Here is a 19,550-nt window from a genome sequence, read left to right as displayed (position 1 = left end):
TCAAAGCATCAGTTCTTTCCAAACTGAAGTCACACAGTGACTCAGAATCAAAGCATATTATACAACACAGAAGAAACACACATCCAAAGGTCTGTATGTAACACAACACGTCTGCACACTGAAACAAAGCAGCACAAATCAAATGAACAACAGATGAATGGATGCAGGAGCCTGCAAGCTTGTATACACACAGTATACAGCACAAACACAAGAGGCCAGATCAGTCTGAATTTTAAAATAACAACACAAATTCCTCTGCCAATGCAGGACACATTTCACTGAAATTTAAACAGGCATGTTAACTGAAATAACAGTAAAATAATAGATTACATAATAATTACACAATTTCACTTACAATTTCAGCTGATTCATAATCAGAGTGCAGCTACTTTTTCGGAGATGTGAATCAGCTGATTGGATTGTAACTGTGATGTTTCAGCGGAGCACTCAGTGGGTATTTGTGCATCCAGGCAGTCTGCGATACTTCGCCACGCTTTCTCTCGCTGTTTTCTAACTGTGGCGGTGTTTCCTTCTTTTTAATTTGCTCCTTCACCTCCTCGTAAGCCTCCATGAGGACTTCTGCCTCCGACAGGGAAAGTACGCCGCTCTGGTTGCCATGGTGAATCGGTGACTCTGTGATCGATGGCGGGGTCTGTTTGAGGAAGCCGTGCACACACTGATCCAGGATAGGTTTCAGCTGGCTTGTTGACTCGTGTCTGCTCAGCCTGTTTTGGTCTTTGTGCGACCGATTGAGCCTGGACGCTCATGTTTTGGATTGGTTGAACTCAGCTCAGTCACTTCCTGGATGTCTGAATCCTACTTTTGTGCAACGGGCCCCTGGTGAACACGGGGAGAACATGCAAACTCCACACAGAAAGGCCCTTTTTTCCTCGAGCAGCAGGCACCGAAGGCATGGTGGAGGACACGCCCCCAGCGCCCACAGCGGGATTCAAACCGGGACCTTCTAGCTGTGAGGCGAGTGTTACCACAGAGCCACTGAGCCGACGTTCCACCGTGCCACCTAAACACCTTTCCTGTCGACAATCAGGAGAATTTGTTCAGATCTGCACACCAGAAGGACTGTGAGTCACAGTGGTCTGTGGTCTGTCTTCTGTTCAGTTTGGTCCAGGTTTTTCCGCCTCTGAGGCGTCCTCTCGTGTCTCTCTGAGGTCTGCAACTTCTACACCTTCAGGTCACCTTCAGGCCGCTGATCTGACCTGGTTTTCCCTTTCTACTCCTGCTTCGTGCTGATTCAGCAGGAGTGCAGCCTCAGGACACAGCCTTTTGTCTTCTCTCTGTTCGTCCCAAATAACACCGTCATGTCTCACCTGTCATCCAAACCATTTTTTAGACAGACACAGTCATGGAAAGAATTATTAGACCAGCCTTGTTTTCTTCAAGTTCTTGTTGATTTTAATGCCTGGTACAACTGAAGGTGCATTTGTTTGGACAAATATAATGATAACAACAAAAAAGGCTCATAAGAGTTTAATTTAAGAGCTGGTATCTCGCCATTTTCCACCGTTTTCCTGATAATAACCAAAATCACTTCAGTTCTTACATCAATCTGTGGCATTTACTGCCAAAAACAGCTTTGAGGCTTTCCATGTTGTCTTTTCTGTCCGTCAGTCACAGGACACACAGGAGTCAGTACTTGATTGCATAACGATTGTTTGTGATGACGCAGCCACGCGCCTCACGCTCTCCACCAGCTGCTGACACTGTTCTGCTGTCACAGCCCACTCCTGTCGCAAACATTCAAACAAATTTACTTTGTTTTTGGGCTTGTGGTTCTCCATTTTGAGTTTGATGATGTTCCACACGTTTCCATTTGGATTTAGATCTGGTGATCGAGCAGGCCAAGACATGTTCCAATATCCTGGTTCTCCAGCCAGGCTTGAACTGACAACAAGGGGCATTGTCTTGTTGGAAAATCCAGTCATTCGAGGCAGGAAAGAGTTTGTCAGCTGATGGAAGAAGACTGTTATCAAGAGTAGCTCTGAACGTGACCTGGTTCATTCGCCCTTCACACAATTGCATTTGCCCTCATCAGCGATCCACCCCCATGTTTCCCTGTAGGGGCCAGACAGTCTGGTCTGTAGGCTTCTCCAGGCTTCCTCCAAACCAGTCAGTTGGCTGGAGTGGATCCATCACTGAAGAGAACCTCAGTCCAATCATCGACAGTCCAATCCTTGTGATCCCTAGCAAAGAGTAACGGGGTCTTCCTCTGCCGGTCGTTGATGAAGGGCTTCTTCCTGTCCTGTGTGACTTCAGACCAGCTTCAGGAAGTCAGTTTCAAACTGTCTTCGCTGAACAAGTCACATTTCTGGACAGCGACACTCATCCTGAAGGTCCCTGGAGGTCTGACGATGGTTCCTGAACAGGAGTGCACGGTCCTCTGGTGGGGTAGAAAATCAGAAATCCTTTATTTATGCCCGAGGGGAAATTGTTTTAGAAAGCCGTTTCCTGCCTCGACCAGCTAGCAGTTTGGTAGCACCATGTTCAGCCTGCTTTTTCTTGGTGTAATGAACGGCTGTCATGGAGATCTTCAGTATTTTGGCTGCCTGTCTCTCACTCATGCCAACTTCCAGCAGTGCCAAGATGGCTGCCGTCATGGCTTGACATAATTCTTTTGTTTTCGGCTTTATGTGAAATCTCAACAACTTCTGAGTTGTGCTACGGCTTGAATGTAAGCAGGAAACCACTCGAGGCCTTTTTCATATGCAGTGCTGCTTATGACATGAAATGGCCTCTTATATACTCTGGGAATACAATTAAGCTTCAGCACGTCAAACAGGACATTAAGTCTTTTGGAATTAGCTGCATTTTATTGTCGTGTTCACTAAATTCTTCAGGAAATACACCTTTACTGGTATCAGGCATTAAAACGAACAGGAAATTGAAGAAAACTAGGGTGGTCTAATAGTTTTCTCCATGACTGCAGATAGATCAGACTTTATTCATCCCACACGGGGAAATTTAGTTGTTACAGCAAGCAGGTAAAAAAGCAGTCACAGTGGCATTAGAGGTCAAAAAAATAAAAATATAAAAGTTCACAAAAATACAGGATAGAAAAAAGCAACTACGTCTACACACATTTGAACAGGTTATTAGAAATAGTCATACAAAGTTTGAGAGCATAACACACAACAGTGTTGTCATGAAGTGCACTTCAGGATTATATCAAATTATGGTGAGATTATGAGAACATTCCATTCGTCAGTGATTGTGGTCAAAAACACGAGTGTGAGTTACATGAGAATACCGGTTTAAAGACAGCTGTCAGACAGAAAACCACATGAGATGACCAGGATTAACTTCCCAACACAGAAGCAGCAGAGACGCCTGCGGACAGTCACAGCAAAGTCCCTGAAAGGTCCTGATACGAGTGTTTTCTGCAGCTTCACGCTCACACAGCGACAGCTGCTGGTGACGTTACAGCTTCTCCTCAAGTCACCACACATCTGTTAGAAACATGTACTACAAAACTCAACAATGCACCATGGTGTCAAACTGTGAGACGCAGAGAAAAGAGTCAAACCTGCTCTGTGTAAGCGGACTTCAGGCTGGAAAACAGCGTCCAGTAGTTTTCGTTGTCCACAAAGTTCCTCCTCGTACTCTGCTATCGTTCTTCCAAACAGCTCCATTATCTCTTCAGCAGCCGCAGTTAGTCGCTGCTCCACAAAAGCTCTCAGCGTTTGGACTTTAGACATTTTACTGATTCACAGCAGCTTTTCCTGCAGACACACTCCGTTAAGCTGTCTGCTCTCTTCGGTCTCTGTCGAAGCTGCTCCCACTCGCACCGTGAGGCCGGGCTCCGTCTACTTCCTGCTAAACACGTAGCTGCTTCTCTGGAGTTTGATGGCGGGTGGAACTCATGAGTTGCATTACCGCCACCTGCTGGATTGGAGCAGCTTCACCGTTAAAACTCTCCACAGTGTCTCCCCAAAGTGAAGGCCCATCCTGTAACTTGTAGCCACCTGTCTGAGTTGGTAAATGATGTTCTGTTTCACCTGAAAGATGAGGGACACTCGTTGGAGGACAACGACAAACATATTTTGGACAGAGAGGACAGATGGTGCCCCTCAGTGGACAGTTAACATCGATGCAGCAGAACCAGAGGTCGGGTCATCTTTTTACATCTTCTTCCTCATCGAATCCACAAAAACTCCAGAGTCCAATCACAGCTCGACTGACTGAACATCAGCATGTTCGCAGTCACACAAACATTTCCTACATGAGGTTCTTCATTCATCTGTTATTTTGTCTCCACAGATACAATCAAAGAGTTCACAAACGTGATCATCATGGTGAACAACCACCTTTATTCTCATCATTAAAAACACCTGAAACAAGATAGAAACTGCTTTTTTTAGCTTTAGCGTCGACAACATTTGCTCTTTTTTCTTAATTCATGCACAATGATGACTTCCAGTCCAATCCCAATTAATACGACAGATTATCAATAAAAACGCTTACAAATGCACATTTTTTTTCTTAGTCACTTCTAATGGTTGATAAAAAGTTTACAATGCATATCAGCAGAAAAGCAATCACTCAAAAACATCGTCTTCACTCGTATCTGCCTGTTATTGAGCTTCTTCAAACAAAAGTAAACGTACGTTTAATTAGTGAGAATATTACAAGAAGTTTGGAGTAAAAAATGTAAAATCTCCTTAAAATGAATGTCAAAAATAAAACATTCATGAAATATTCTGGGAAAACAGTTCTTCCTATTTCAGTAAGATTTCTGCTTCTCCTGACCCCCCCCCCCCCAATAAACGCCAACGCCGACCTCCCTGAAAGGCCGAGACAGGCTTGACATATTGTTCTGTGACTATTTGGTTTTCCAAATGATAAATCAACAGTTATTAAATCACTACACATTTTCTCAGAAACATTTAAAGGTTAACAAAAAGTTTCGAAAGGAAATCATAAACCAACAGAAAATTGATCATAAAAAACTACATTTGCTCATTTATACCTGTTGAGCATTCAAAAACATTTTCTTAAGACAAATGAAAACGTGTTTTCATTTCAATCTTCTTGAAATGAATCTTCATCCTGAAACAAGACTGAAGAAGCAGGTCGCTGCACTAGAATCAAGACAAATGACACTTAAAAACACCTGAAACATGTCAAAATATTCTTTTTTGTGAAAATAAAACTGAACACTTTAGACTTTAGTTTCACAGACACAAATGACGTGACAGGAAGACGTTTTCTGTTTCAAAGTTATCATTTGCTTCTGGCCTTGAGCTAGTCAGTAAAGTCAGGGTTGACTGGAGTTTAAATGAGGCTTTTAAGATTCACTCTGAAGTATAAAACTAAAGAGGCAGGAAGACTCGGACAGACTGTGACGGACATGAAACCGTCCTGGTTGAATATGAGTGACATGAAGACACGTTGAGTTGTGAGCGAGTGAACCATGAAGCGACAAAATGAAGCTGCAGCCACAAGTTTGAATCAGTGACGTGTTGATGAACGCTGAGAGAAACACGTCATTGGACGTTGATCTCAGTCACACTTTACAAAGTTAGTTCAACAAGCGTCTCTGCAGCTTCAGTTGTTTCTGCTGCTCTCACCAACAGTCTTGGGATTGTTGATATAAGCCTGCTGAGTGAATCCTTTATGACTAATGTTCCAACTAAATGGTTACTTCCCTGTGTGGACGGTCAAGTGGCGTCGCAGGCTTCCATGTAGCGCGAATCTTTTACCACAAACTGAACAACTGAATGGTTTCTCCCCAGTATGCATTCTCATGTGTGTGGACAAAGTGCTTCTGACACTGAAACTCGCTTTGCAAACGGAGCAGCTGAAAGGTTTTTCTCCTGTATGAACTCGTAAGTGTACGGTCAAATGTGAACGCCGAGTAAACCTTGCACCGCAGACAGAACAACTGAAGGGTTTCTCCCCCGTGTGGACACTTGAGTGTTGACTCATATGTTCCTTTCGGGCAAATTTTAAACCACAGACAGAGCAACTGAAGGGTTTCTCTCCTGTGTGAATCCTCATGTGTTGGACCAAAATGTGTCTGTAACGGAAACTCACTTTACAAACGGAGCACGTGAAAGGTTTTTCTTCCGTATGAACTCTTGAATGTGAAGTCAAAGCATAGCCTTGTGCGAATCCTTTACCACAGACAGAACAACTGAAGGGTTTCTCCCCTGTGTGGAGCCTCTTGTGTTGGACCAAAGTGTGTCTGTAACGGAAACTCACTTTACAAACGGAGCATGTAAAAGGTTTTTCTCCTGTGTGAACTCTTAAGTGTCGGGTCAAAGCTGAGCCTTCTGTAAATCTTCTACCACACACGGAGCAACTAAATGGTTTCTCCCCAGTATGTATTCTCATGTGTGTGGACAAATTGCTTCTGCAACTGAAACTTGCTTGACAAACTGAGCATGTAAACGTTTTTTCTCCTGTGTGAACTCTTTGGTGTGAGGTCAAATTTGAGCTTTGAGCAAACCCTTTACCACAGACAGAACAGCTGAAGGGTTTCTCTCCTGTGTGGACTCTCATGTGCCTCCTAAGATTTGTTTTCCATTGAAAATTTTTTTTACAAACTGAGCAGCTGAAATATTTTCCCTCTGAATGAAGTCTCACGTGATCCATTAAAGATTTCTTCCGTTTGTATTTTTTACCACAAACTGAGCAACTAAACGGTTTCTCTGCTGTTTGGACTCCACTGTGGTCAAAGCTTGAAGCACATTCAGAGGAGCTGACTGATGTTTGTCCAGTGTTACACTTCACATCACTTCCAGGTACTTCATTGTTCTGCAGAGGCTTTAAACCTGACTGAGGTCCTCTGGTCTCCTCCCAGTCACAGCTGTCATCACTCTCAGGGTCAGAGGACTGAGACGTCTCGTCCTCACTGTCTGCTTCTAAATGCCTGTCTGGATCTGAGCTCCTGGCTGCTTCTGGTCCTCCACAGTCCTCTCCATCAGCTTCTGTTTTCATGTCCTCAGTGTGTCTCTGATGAAGCTGTGAGGACTGAGGTTTCTCTTCATCCTCTTCTTCACTCTTCACAGGGACAGGAGTGAATGTGAACTTAATGATGTCGGCCTCCTCCGGCCCTGGAAGCTGCTCTCCCTCCTGACTGCTCCACAGTTCCTCCTGTTCCTCTTTAATGTGTGGCAGCTCTGCTGGGTCCTCCTGGTCCAGACTGGGGCTCCAGTCCTGCTGCTCAGGGGGATCCTCTTCTGGACTCGCCGACAGCAGCTGGACGTCTGTGGAGGAGCATCAAACACAAACACGCCTTTTAGAAAATGCTCATTTCCTGTTAACCCTCTGATACCTTTGAATGAACGTGGGAGAAAAATGACTCGCGTTCATCGTCAAACCTGAATGTTTCTATGAAGAATCTTTTTAACAACATTATGTGAACGCAACCAATTTTAAGAAAAACTGAACAGTTTGTTTTCTTTATCAGAAGTCATTCTATTCATTTCTGTCTTGCTGTGTAGAAAAAAAAGGTTGTTGACACATCACACAGGAAGTTGCAGAGAGGTCAAAATGACTCGCCCGAATGAAAGTCAACAGTCTGAACAAACAAAATCAGTGTTGACCTGAAAACTACTAATAAAACTTACAATGATAAATCACATCAAGATCGTCTCAAATCCAATCTTTTAGATTTGAATCATGTTAGGAAAGGATCCATTTACAACCAGTTTACACTGATGTTGATGTCACCTGTTTTTTTGTTGTTTTTTTTTAATAAGCTGCAAAGGCTGCAGATCACCCACAATGTAGTCTAGTACAAGTCTGCTTACTTGCCAGTGGTGGAATGTGCATTTACTCAAGTACTGTCCGTAAAGGTCCAGTGTGCAGGATTTTGTGGCATCTAGTTGTGAGGTTGAAGACTGCAAACAACAGGACACCCTTCGCCTCACCCTGCCCAATTGTGTCTGCAAAAAACAAGTAAATCCGTCTCGAGAGCCTGTGTTTGGTTTGTCCGTGGTGGGCTGTTGTAGAAACATGTTGGTGCAACATGGCAGACTCCGTGAAAGAGGACCTGATCCCTCTGGACATATAAAAAGCTCATTCGAAGGTAGCGAAAACTCAAAGATTCTGATTTTCAGGTGATTCAACACAAATGAAAACAGAGCTATGAATTTCATATTCCATCTCTGTCGAAAGACCCCCCTGAATCCTCCAGACTGGACCCTGAAGCACAAATTCAAGGTACATGAACTTTATCTGAGGAAGAATGCATAACCGAGCATAAAGTGTCCCGTTACGCAGATGATATTTTCATATTATTCATTGTTGTTTCATGTTTTCATTTAGAGAAACCAACATCCTCTTTACCTAAACTGACCCAAATCTATGAACATTATGATCAATGATCACAAGATCAACGAAGAACAAACTGAAAGCAGACACTCCTTGACATGACGAACAGAATCTTTCACATTTGTTCAGGAAGAAATTCGTGAAAATGAGTTGAACAGATTTGATTTTACCCCCGTTCCTCCCCCGACCCACCAGAGGCAGGGTCTTCACACCCCCTTGCAGCACCCTCCTCACACCACTTAACCCCCCTCCACTCAACATCACAGACTACATTCACCCCACCCCCCCCACACACACACACACAGTGACGCCACTCCCCTTTCCTCTTGACCCTCGACGCATTGGACAGATGTCACATCCAGAAATTCTCCAGTGCTTCAGCCATTGTTGGACGTGTATGACAATACAGGGAGGTTGTAACCAACTTCATCGACAGGTGTGGACTGAACCACCTCCACATAAACGCCAGCAAGACAAAGGAGATGGTGACAGACCTCGACAGGAAGGTGCCACAGACTCCATCAGTGAACATCCAGGGTTTGGACATTTAGATTGTGGGCTGATAGATTGAGAGCTGGATCTGTCCTGGACTGTCCTCTGGACACCATGGAGGAGGTGGGTGAGAGGAGGATGTTAGCCAAGCTGACAGCGATCATGGACAACCCATCCCTCCCCCTGCATGAGACAATGGGGGGGGGGGCTTCAGCAGCTCCTTCAGTAACAGACTGCTGCATCCAGTCTGTAAGAGAGACGCTGCTGCAGGTCCTTCATCCAACATCTGTCGGACTGTTTCACTGTTAGCAAAGCTAATATATGAAGACATGATCCATTTCATCTACTGCAGTCTCTGTATTTCTCTCAACTGTGCAATAACACGACTGATTATCCATATTAGCAACAGTATTTAATAAACTGGATATGTCGTCCACATACACTGAACTAATATTTCTCAAGTGCAACACAACACATGCATTTTTCTCAGAAGAATATTGGCAACAGTACTTTTTACGGCATGTCGTATTTTCAAAATCTGTACATGATGTCCATACAGCTGCTCTTCTGTTCTGTATCTGATCTGTGGGATCAATAAAGTCTGATCTGATCGACTTTCTGTTGTTTCAGCTCAACGATCTCATCTGTTAAAATGAATATATTTTCTACATTTTGACTTATTTCAGAATGCCAACAGAGATCGACCAAAAACAATTTGCTGAGTAAGACAACATGGTCTCAAGAGACAAAAGACCTCAGGTTGGTCTCAAGTCTTCACAGTCAGCCAGAGAAAAGAGGAAGGAAAGATTCTTATTAACGAAAATAAACGAAAGGACAGACAGCTGAAGGAATAACGGATCAATGCGATACAATGAGAGTGAGAATAAGCAGCAAAGAGTCAAACCTGCTCTGTGTAAGCGGACTTCAGGCTGGAAAACAGCGTCCAGTAGTTTTCGTTGTCCACAAAGTTCCTCCTCGTACTCTGCTATCGTTCTTCCAAACAGCTCCATTATCTCTTCAGCAGCCGCAGTTAGTCGCTGCTCCACAAAAGCTCTCAGCGTTTGGACTTTAGACATTTTACTGATTCCCAGCAGCTTTTCCTGCAGACACACTCCGTTAAACACTGTCTGCTCTCTCTGATGCGCGCTGTGCTGATAAATTACATCACGTTCGCCTCCGTCTGTTTCCAGCTAGCAAGCTAAGTTAGCTTCATTAGCTTCGTAAGACAGCAGCAGATCATTCAGATGGAAAACATCTTTAAAAAAGGGGACAGCAGAGTCTATTCAGACAGCTCTGTCTGGACATTTGGGCTCCGTGAAAATACACTTTAGTCTCTGGTCGAAGCTCCTCCGACTCGCACCGTGAGGCCGGGCTCCGTCTACTTCCTGCTAGCAGGCTAGGCTAACTCCCATTGTTGGCTAACAGGAGACGAGTCTGCGGTGAATCATCCCGGAAGTTCACACAAAGTCCACTTCAACAAGTTTATCCACACACACAGACTCTACTGGGTCACTGCGACTGAATCTGATGAGAACAACGTGACACGGAACGGAAGCAGTTAGCATGTTAGCCACGGGAAGTACACTGGCTTCCGGTTCCAATTCTTTGTCGCTTTTCAAAATAAAGGTAACCAAACGTTTAATTTCCAGGCCAGTTTATGCAACGCCCGTTCAAAACGTTCCTGAATACTATTCTATTTGATGTTGTTGGTCATTGCTGCTTTTCGTCTGAATTTATACATCGACCTGTGCTCCACATACTCGTGTGTCTCAGTCCTGTCCACTCTTATCTGTTCCGCTTTGTTGTCCTTGTTCTTGGCTGTGATGTCTCTTCCTGTGTTGACTCACTGAGATCAATGAAAAACTGGAGTCAGATTCCTTCTCTGTGTTCACACATTTACCTTTAAAGGTGATTCTGACGTCAGCTGAAAACGAGCATCTGCTTCAGTCTGGCTGAATAACTGTAGGACACATGAAGAAATACAAGAAGACAAAAATCTCATAACAGCAGCAGCTGAGCGTCAAGCTGACGGAGAAACAAGCAGAAACAAACAGCAGAAATCAATGAAAATAAAATCCTGTCACTCTGCAGAAAAAAGACAAGCAGACTGAAGGCAACTCTTCAACTAATCATCCTTCCACACCAACAACCCACAAAACATTGACAGAAGACATCAAAGACGCTGGAGTCCAGTGAGACGCTGCTGCCAGCCAGAAGATGTCAGGAGACACGTCCTCAAGGCAGTCAGAAAGGGTCCTGCTGGACTTTGTGTTTCCTGCTCGATGATGTTTCTCACGCTGTGGAGAAAAACCTTGGCTCATCACAGGAGGACCAACTCTTCAAGTTTACCTCCACCTGAAAGATGAGGGACACTCGTTGGACAACAACAAACAATCAAAGAGTTCATGAATGTGATCATCATGGTGGACAACCACCTTTTTCTCATCATTAAAAACGCCTGAAACAAGACAGAAACTGCTTTTTTTTAGCTTAAGCATTGACAGCATTTGCTCTTTTTTTCATTCATACAGAATGAATGACTTCCAGTCAAATCCCAATTAATACGACAGATTATCAACAAAAAATCCACACGCTGACAAAAGCACAACATTGTTTTCTCAGTCACTTCTAATGGTTGATAAAAAAGTTCACAACGAATATCAGCTTAAAAGTAATCATTCAAATACTGTTGATGTGATGACTGTGACGGACATGAAACCTTCCTGGTTAATCATGAGTGACATGAAGACAAGCTGAGGTGTGAGCAAGTGAACCATGAAGCTACAAAATGAAGCTGCAGCCACAAGCTTGAATCAGTGACGTGTTGGTGAACGCTGAAAGAAAAACGTCAGACAGAACAGCTGAGGAATTTCGGCTCCGTCTGAATTCTCATTACTTGCAGGTTCCTGACTGAGGTCCTCTGGTGTCCAACCGATCACAGCTGTCATCAGTCTCAGGCTCAGAGGACTGAGGCGTCTTGTCATCACTTGTCCTCTCCATCAGCTCCTGTTTTCCATTCGTCTGCATCTCTGTTCTCTTCTGTTTCTGTGATGAAGCAGTGAGAACTGACGACCGACACACACTGTTGGTTTGGCAGCTGACGAAACCAAGCGACTCTTTTGCCAGAAACTCTGAAGCCGGATTATTTCTCCTCCATGTGACGAGCCATGTGATTTGTCAGGTTCACCTTTTGTATGAATCTTTTACTGCAAACTGAGCAACTAAATGGTTTCTCCCCTGTGTGGAGTGCCATGTGGTTTGTCAGAGTTACCTTTCGTAAAAATCTTTTCCCACAAACTGAACAACTAAATGGTTTCTCCCCAGTATGCATTCTCATGTGTGTGGACAAATTGCCTCGGCGACTAAAACTCGATTTACAAACTGAGCAGCTGAAAGGTTTTTCACCCGTATGAACTCGTAAGTGTTTGGTCATATTTGAGCACTGTGCAAATCTTTTACCACAGACAGAACAACTGAAGGGTTTCTCTCCTGTGTGGATTCTCATGTGATGTCTCATTTGCGTCTTTTGTGCAAATACCTTCCCACAGATTGAACAACTGAAGGGTTTCTCCCCTGTGTGGACACTAAAGTGTTGTCTCAGATGTTCCTTTTGTGCAAACGCTTTTCCACAAACAGAACAACTGAAGGGTTTCTCTCCTGTGTGGATTCTCATGTGAGTCACAACATCTCCTCTCCTTTTAAAAATTTTCTTACAAACTGAGCAGCTCAAAAGTTTTCCCTCTGAATGAAGTCTCATGTGAGACGTTAAGGATTTCTTCTGGTTGTATCTTTTACCACAAACTGAGCAACCAAACGGTTTCTCTCCTGTTTGGACTCCACTGTGGTCAAAGCTTGAAGCACATTCAGAGGAGCTGAATGATGTTTGTCCAGTGTTACACTTCACATCACTTCCAGGTACTTCATTGTTCTGCAGAGGCTTTAAACCTGACCGAGGTCCTCTGGTCTCCTCCCAGTCACAGCTGTCATCAGTCTCAGGGTCAGAGGACTGAGACGTCTCGTCCTCACTGTCTGCTTCTAAATGTCTGTCTGGATTTGAGCTCCTGGCTGCTTCTGGTCCTCCACAGTCCTCTCCATCAGCTTCTGTCTTCATGTCTTCAGCGTGTCTCTGATGAAGCTGTGAGGACTGAGGTTTCTCTTCATCCTCTTCTTCACTCTTCACAGGGACAGGAGGGACTGTGGACTTGGTGATGTCGGCCTCCTCCGGCCCTGGAAGCTGCTCTCCCTCCTGACTGCTCCACAGTTCCTCCTGTTCCTCTTTAATGTGTGGCAGCTCTGCTGGGTCCTCCTGGTCCAGACGGGGGCTCCAGTCCTGCTGCTCAGGGGGATCCTCTTCTGGACTCGCCGACAGCAGCTGGACGTCTGTGGAGGAGCATCAAACACAAACACACCTTTTAGAAAAAGGTCATTTCCTGTTAGCATTGAAACCACTGACACCTCTGCTTCCTTCAGTGTGAAGACATGTAGCACATTTTGAGGAACAAATCTAGAAATCAGTTCAAACTAAAATGCCATAAAATGACTTCGCACTTAACGTTACCATGACAATAATGTCAACAATCACCAAATAAGCGACATTAAAGCTCAAAATTCATCTGTGGACAAGATCACCATGAATGACCTCCAGCTACACTTTACATTCAATGTTACTGACAAATTACTGATCAATGTCACGTTCAGCGGTTCTGACCTGAATGTGTCCACAGGCCAAGAAGTTTGAGCAAATGCCTTCTCAGCCTCTTACTGTTGAATAATTTCACTTTCTTGCCAAATTGTTATTTTTGGAGTATTTCCTTTATAAGTGTGAATGGACTCATAAAACACGGAGAATCCATCACGGTAACAGTCAGAGCTCAATACAAAACCCACAGTTCAAATGCCAGTGACTGAGTCCTGAGTCCAACAAAAAGTCCTCTTCAGAAAGCAAACAAAAACACTCAGTTTGAGACTCAATGCGACAGCTGACCAATGAAAATAAAGCGAGGTGATGCTCTGACAGCCTGAACTTCACTGATCAGACTCACACGCTTTGACCTCAGGGAGGATTACCACAGTGTGTATTAGTACATAAATCTGAATACTTTTCAGTTTGCAGTGATATCAAAGAACAAACCTGCTCTGTGTAACCGGACTTCCGGCTGGAAAACAGCGTCCAGCGGTTTTCGAGACATTTTCACTGATTCCCAGCAGCTTTTCCTGCAGACACACTCCGTTAAACACTGTCTGCTCTCTCTGATGCGCGCTGTGCTGATAAATTACATCACGTTCGCCTCCGTCTGTTTCCAGCTAGCAAGCTAAGTTAGCTTCATTAGCTTCGTAGGACAGCAGCAGATCATTCAGATGGAAAACATCTTCAAACAAACGGGACAGCAGAGTCTATTCAGACAGCTCTGCCTGGACATTTGGGCTCCGTGAAAATACACTTTGGTCTCTATTAAAGCTACTAGGCTAACTTCCTGTAACATTGTTGGCTAACAGGAGAGCTTCCGTCACCGCTTCTTGCCGATTTTCAAAATATAAGATATTATTTTAGAATAAACACACACACACACACACACACACACACACACACACACACACACACACACACACACACACACAGTGGACTTTGTGTGAACTTCCGGGATGAGTCACTGCAGATTGATCTCCTGTTAGCCAACAATGCTACAGCGAGTTAGCCTACAATGGTACAGGAAATAGACGGAGCCCGGCCTCACGGTGCGAGTCGGAGGAGCTTCGACAGAGACTTAAGTGTATTTTCACGGAGCCCAAATGTCCAGACAGAGCTGTCTGAATAGACTCTGCTGTCCCCTTTGTTTGAAGATGTTTTCCATCTGAATGATCTGCTGCTGTCCTACGAAGCTAATGAAGCTAACTTAGCTTGCTAGCTGGAAACAGACGGAGGCGAACGTGATGTAATTTATCAGCACAGCGCGCATCAGAGAGAGCAGACAGTGTTTAACGGAGTGTGTCTGCAGGAAAAGCTGCTGTGAATCAGTAAAATGTCTAAAGTCCAAACGCTGAGAGCTTTTGTGGAGCAGCGACTAACTGCGGCTGCTGAAGAGATAATGGAGCTGTTTGGAAGAACGATAGCAGAGTACGAGGAGGAACTTTGTGGACAACGAAAACTACTGGACGCTGTTTTCCAGCCTGAAGTCCGCTTACACAGAGCAGGTTTGACTCTTTGCTTATTCTCACTGCAACCTGCTGCAAGTACTCACACCCTGTACTTCAGTCAAAGTACTAATATACACTAGAAATACTCCACTGCGAGTAAAAGTGCTGCATTGAAACCTCACTGAAGTGAAAGTATGTGAGTATTAGCAGTAGGCAGGAGCATGAACAGTCTGTGGTTGGGTGTTTGGGGTCAGAGAGGATCCTCTTGTCTGCAGATGTCCTGGAGGGCTGGCAGCTCTGCTCTGGTGATGCGCTGGGCTGATTTTACTACTCTCTGCAGTGCTTTGTGCTCCAGGGCGGAGCAGCTGCTGTACCAGGCCGTGATGTTTCCAGCCAGGATACTCTTGATGGTGCATCTGTAGAAGTTCGACAGTATCCTAGTGTTCATGCCAAACTCCTTCAGACACCGCAGGAAGAAGAGGCGCTGTCTCGCAGACCTTACAATCAGGTCCATGTGGCGAGTCCAGCTGAGGTCCTCGCTGATGTTGATCCCCAGGAACCTGAAGCTGCTGACTCTCTCCACTGCTGCTCCCTTGATGAGGATAGGGGTGTGTCCTCCTCCCTGAAGCCTCTTGTAGTCCACGATCATCTCCTTGGTTTTGCTGACGTTGAGCAGGAGGTTCTTGTCACTGCAACATGACGTCAGTGCTCTCACCTCCTCTCTGTAGGCTGACACATCACCACCTGTGATGCAGCCGATGATGGTGGTATCGTCAGCAAATTTAATGATGGTGTTGGAGCTGTGCTTGGACGTGAAGTCGTGGGTACAGAGGGAGAAAAGCAGAGGGCTAAGGACACACCCCTGGGGGGCCCCTGTGTTCAGAGTCAGTGTGGAGGAGGAGATGTTGCCGATCTGCACCATCTGTGGTCTGTTCGTCAGGAAGTCCAGGATCCAGCTGCACAGGGAGGAGCTGATGTTCAGGGCCCTGAGCTTCATGACGAATTTTGATGGGACGATGCAGTGAAAAGCTGAAGTCGATGTGAATTCCTCTGGTCCAGGTGAGAGAGGGCAGTGTGGAGTGCAAATGCTATTGCATCATCTGTGGACCTGTTAGGCCTGTAGGCAAACTGCAGAGGGTCATGTGTGGAGGGCAGGGAGGCTGAGATGTGAGCCTCAACTGACCTTTCAAAGCACTTCATGATGGTGGAGGTGAGTGCTACAGGCCGAAAGTCATTGAAGCAGCTCACATTAGGCTTTTGATGATTGTGGTGCTGAAGCATGTGGGGACTACAGACTGGAGCAGGGAAAGGTTGAAAATGTCTGTAAAGACATCTGCCAGTTCGTGGGCACACGCTCTGAGGACACGGCCTGAGATGTTGTCCGGTCCAGGAGCTTTGTGTGCATTCACCCTTTTAAGGCTTTTAACACATCAACCCGGGATAGCTGGAAAGGGCAGTTGTCTTGTTCCAGCAACACCTCCTGCTTACTGTTGACGTCATTGATACATTTGCTGATGTATCCTGTCACGTGCTCAGTGTACTCACTGATGTTGCCTACAGCAGCTCGAAATATGTCGCAGTCCGTGGAGGAGAAACAGTCCTGCAGGGCAGCGTCTGATTGGTCCGACCAGCGCTGTTCTGTCCGCATCACGGACTGCCTATAGGACGGGAGCAGCAGGATCGAGGAGTGATCTGATTTGCCGAAGGCCGGGTGGGGGCGGGCTTTGTACGCATGTCTGAATGGAGTGTAAACATGGTCTAGTGTGTTATCTCCGCGAGTAGGAAACTCCACATGTTGGTGATCCCGACGATAAAGTTTTAGTGTCCACACATCACTGATTGTTCACCATAATGCAGACCCCCCCCCCCTTTTTTTTTTTTGCTGAACTCCACCGTTGCGGAGTCCGGGACTGAGGGATCGAGCCACATTTCCGTGAAAATAAAGGCATTGCAGTTCTTAAGGTCCCGTTGGAAAGCCAGTCTAGCCCTTAGTTCATCCAGTTTGTGATGAAGGGATTGAACATTTGCTTCAGAACAAACTGGATGAACTAAGGAACTAGAGGAACCTGAAGCTGCTGACTCTCCACCATAGTCCCACTGGTGGTGACGGGGGCGTGTCCTTCTCCCTGTCACTTCCTGTCGTCTGCAATCAGCTTTTTTGTTTTGTATTCTGAGCTTCATATTGAGCCAGCAGGAAATGAGCGTTTTCTAAAAGGTGTGTTTGTGTTTGATGCTCCTCCACAGGCGTCCAGCTGCTGTCGGCGAGTCCAGAAGAGGATCCCCCTGAGCAGCAGGACTGGAGCCCCCGTCTGGACCAGGAGGACCCAGCAGAGCTGCCACACATTAAAGAGGAACAGGAGGAACTGTGGAGCAGTCAGGAGGGAGAGCAGCTTCCAGGGCCGGAGGAGGCCGACATCATTAAGTCCACGTTCCCTCCTGTCCCTGTGAAGAGTGAAGAAGAGGATGAAGAGAAACCTCAGTCCTCACAGCTTCATCAGAGACACGCTGAAGACATGGAGACAGAAGCTGATGGAGAGGACTGTGGAGGACCAGGACCAGCCAGGAGCTCAGATCCAGACAGACCTTTAGAAGCAGACAGTGATGACGAGACGTGTCAGTCCTCTGACCCTGAGGCTGATGACAGTTTTGAAAGGGAGAAGACCGGAGGACCTCAGTCAGGTTTGCGTAAACTGCAGAAACATAGTGGAGTCCAAACAGTGGTGAAACCATTTGGTTGCTCAGTTTGTGGTAAAAGATACCACGTGAAGGACTCTTTAATGGCTCACATGAGACTTCATTCAGAAGGAAAATGTTTCAGCTGCTCAGTTTGTAAGAAAACTTTTCAGTGGCGAAGAGATGTTGTGATGCACATGAGAATCCACACAGGGGAGAAACCCTTTAGTTGTTCTATCTGTGCTAAAAGATTTGCCCAAAATAGACATTTGAGAGACCACGTGAGGATCCACACAGGAGAGAAACCCTTTGATTGTTCTGTCTGTGGTAAAACATTCTCACAAAGCTCAAATTTGACCGCACACTTTAGAGTTCACACAGGAGAAAAACCTTTCACGTGTTCAGTTTGTAAAGCAAGTTTCAGTCGCAGAAGCACTTTGTCCACACACATACGAATGCACACTGGGGAGAAACCCTTCAGTTGTTCAATTTGTGGTAAAACATTTACAAGAAATACACATATGAGAAGACACTTGATTGTCCACACAAGGGAGAAACCATTCATTTGCAGTGTTTGTGATAAAAGATTCACCAGGCTCCACATTTTCAAAAATCACAAGTGTGTTGGTGAGAGCAGCAAACATAAATGAAGCTGCAGAGACGCTTGTTGGGCCAATTTCTTGCAGCAGGATTGAAGCTCTGAGGACAAGACCTGAGTCAACACTGATCAGATCAAAACTGTGATCCAGATTCCAGCAGTGACTTTAAGCACCCGAGACCCACAGGTTGTCATTTGAGTCAATAAGATGTGTTTTTTGACAGATTGTAAACTCATGTTTGGTGTTGTCTGGTGAGAATTGAGGTCACATTCATGTATATTGAAAATATATCTGAACATTAACAAAGATTAAATGCGAACTAAATCTGAAAACTTCATTTCCAAAACAGTGTCATATCTACAGCTGCCCCCTGAACGTCGATGAGTCAGATCATCAGTGGGAGAGCCCTCAGTAGACTGAGATTATTGTTATTAACAGGAATTTTATTTTTCATTTTAGACTTTTTTGTCAGCCGTTGTGCTTTACAATAACAGGATGAAACCAAAAGATGTTTTCAACCACCAGCCTGACCCTCCAGTCAGGCTCCCACTCCAAGAGCAAAAGGTAATCCACAGAAACGAGACACAGAGTCCATAAATCAAAAACAAAAAACAACAACAAAACAGCGAGGTTAGAAAACAAACCAAACCTGAAAACACAGAGAGAAGCTGAACGGTTAAGACGAGGGATGACAAACGAGGACCAGGTGAAAACGATCAGACACGGGTGGGAAAACAGGAAGTAAAGCAAAACATGACACAAAAGGTAAACCTTCAACAAAAAAACACGAAATACAAAAACCAAACAAAGCAGATCCTCAGCAGACAGAAGTGATCGCAGACACATTCACTGCTGGTTTGAGTCTGAGCAGACGTCCATGAACCTGCAGTCGTTCCTCAGAATAAATGTGGAGAAATCACTGTTTTAAGTTCATGATACAGACGCTTTCAGCAGAGGATCAGGAGACGTCTTCAGGTGAAAGCCATGTTTGACTCTGTCCTGCTGGACTCTCGGCTGCTCGTCTCCTGACGTGATTCTTGTGCGCAGACTGAACGTTTCGTCCTCGTGTCTCAGCTCTTTCTCATTGAGGCTGTCTGATGCTCATATAACACGTGCAGATCTGGACTTTAAAGTGTTTTCTTCATCATCGAGGAGGAGTGGGGGGGTTTTGTGTGTGTGTGTGTGTGTGTGTGTGTGTGTGTGTGTGTGTGTGTGTGACGTCAAGTGTAGAAAGACATCGTGGAACGTGTATCAATGATGAGGTCAATCTCCTGCCTCTCCAGTCCAGCAGGTGGCGGTGAAGCTGTTTCAAGAACCGTCATTAAACGTCAAAGCAAAGAAGAAGAAGGCTGACGG

At 45.2% G+C, this 19,550-nt stretch overlaps 3 protein-coding genes across 3 annotated transcripts; 1 reads left to right on the top strand and 2 right to left on the bottom strand.

Annotated features, from left to right (window-relative positions):
* Positions 1 to 4,264: 4,264 nt before the first annotated feature.
* On the bottom strand, positions 4,265 to 10,059 carry LOC139327948 (gastrula zinc finger protein XlCGF26.1-like). The gene is made up of 2 exons (XM_070958027.1): positions 9,692 to 10,059; positions 4,265 to 7,226 (listed from the first exon to the last, which is right to left on the bottom strand). The coding sequence occupies exons 1-2, from the start codon at positions 9,861 to 9,863 to the stop codon at positions 5,656 to 5,658; spliced, it is 1,743 nt and encodes a 580-aa protein (XP_070814128.1). The 5' UTR covers positions 9,864 to 10,059; the 3' UTR covers positions 4,265 to 5,655.
* Positions 10,060 to 11,789: 1,730 nt separating this feature from the next.
* Positions 11,790 to 14,205, bottom strand: LOC139327962 (gastrula zinc finger protein XlCGF57.1-like). The gene is made up of 2 exons (XM_070958047.1): positions 13,919 to 14,205; positions 11,790 to 13,167 (listed from the first exon to the last, which is right to left on the bottom strand). The coding sequence occupies exons 1-2, from the start codon at positions 13,974 to 13,976 to the stop codon at positions 11,930 to 11,932; spliced, it is 1,296 nt and encodes a 431-aa protein (XP_070814148.1). The 5' UTR covers positions 13,977 to 14,205; the 3' UTR covers positions 11,790 to 11,929.
* A 363-nt stretch (positions 14,206 to 14,568) lies between these two features.
* Positions 14,569 to 18,595, top strand: LOC139327963 (zinc finger protein OZF-like). Its single transcript, XM_070958048.1, has 2 exons — positions 14,569 to 14,979; positions 17,167 to 18,595. The coding sequence occupies exons 1-2, from the start codon at positions 14,808 to 14,810 to the stop codon at positions 18,243 to 18,245; spliced, it is 1,251 nt and encodes a 416-aa protein (XP_070814149.1). The 5' UTR covers positions 14,569 to 14,807; the 3' UTR covers positions 18,246 to 18,595.
* The last annotated feature ends 955 nt before the right edge of the window (positions 18,596 to 19,550 follow it).

The sequence above is a fragment of the Chaetodon trifascialis genome, chromosome 24, assembly GCF_039877785.1.
Source record: "Chaetodon trifascialis isolate fChaTrf1 chromosome 24, fChaTrf1.hap1, whole genome shotgun sequence".
In the NCBI taxonomy this organism is placed as follows: Eukaryota; Metazoa; Chordata; class Actinopteri; order Chaetodontiformes; family Chaetodontidae; genus Chaetodon; species Chaetodon trifascialis.
The sequence above is the reverse complement of the archived record's forward strand: the minus strand, read 5'-3'. Positions and strand labels throughout refer to the sequence as shown.

Excerpts from the sequence above, each read along its gene's own strand:
- LOC139327962 (XM_070958047.1), bottom strand. The coding sequence starts at position 13,976 with ATGTCTCGAAAACCGCTGGACGCTGTTTTCCAGCCGGAAGTCCGGTTA. Across the intron at positions 13,168-13,918 it reads AGTCCGGTTACACAGAGCAG|ACGTCCAGCTGCTGTCGGCG; the intron begins GTTTGTTCTTTG and ends GCTCCTCCACAG.
- LOC139327948 (XM_070958027.1), bottom strand. The coding sequence starts at position 9,863 with ATGTCTAAAGTCCAAACGCTGAGAGCTTTTGTGGAGCAGCGACTAACT. Across the intron at positions 7,227-9,691 it reads AGTCCGCTTACACAGAGCAG|ACGTCCAGCTGCTGTCGGCG; the intron begins GTTTGACTCTTT and ends GCTCCTCCACAG.
- LOC139327963 (XM_070958048.1), top strand. The coding sequence starts at position 14,808 with ATGTCTAAAGTCCAAACGCTGAGAGCTTTTGTGGAGCAGCGACTAACT. Across the intron at positions 14,980-17,166 it reads AGTCCGCTTACACAGAGCAG|GCGTCCAGCTGCTGTCGGCG; the intron begins GTTTGACTCTTT and ends GCTCCTCCACAG.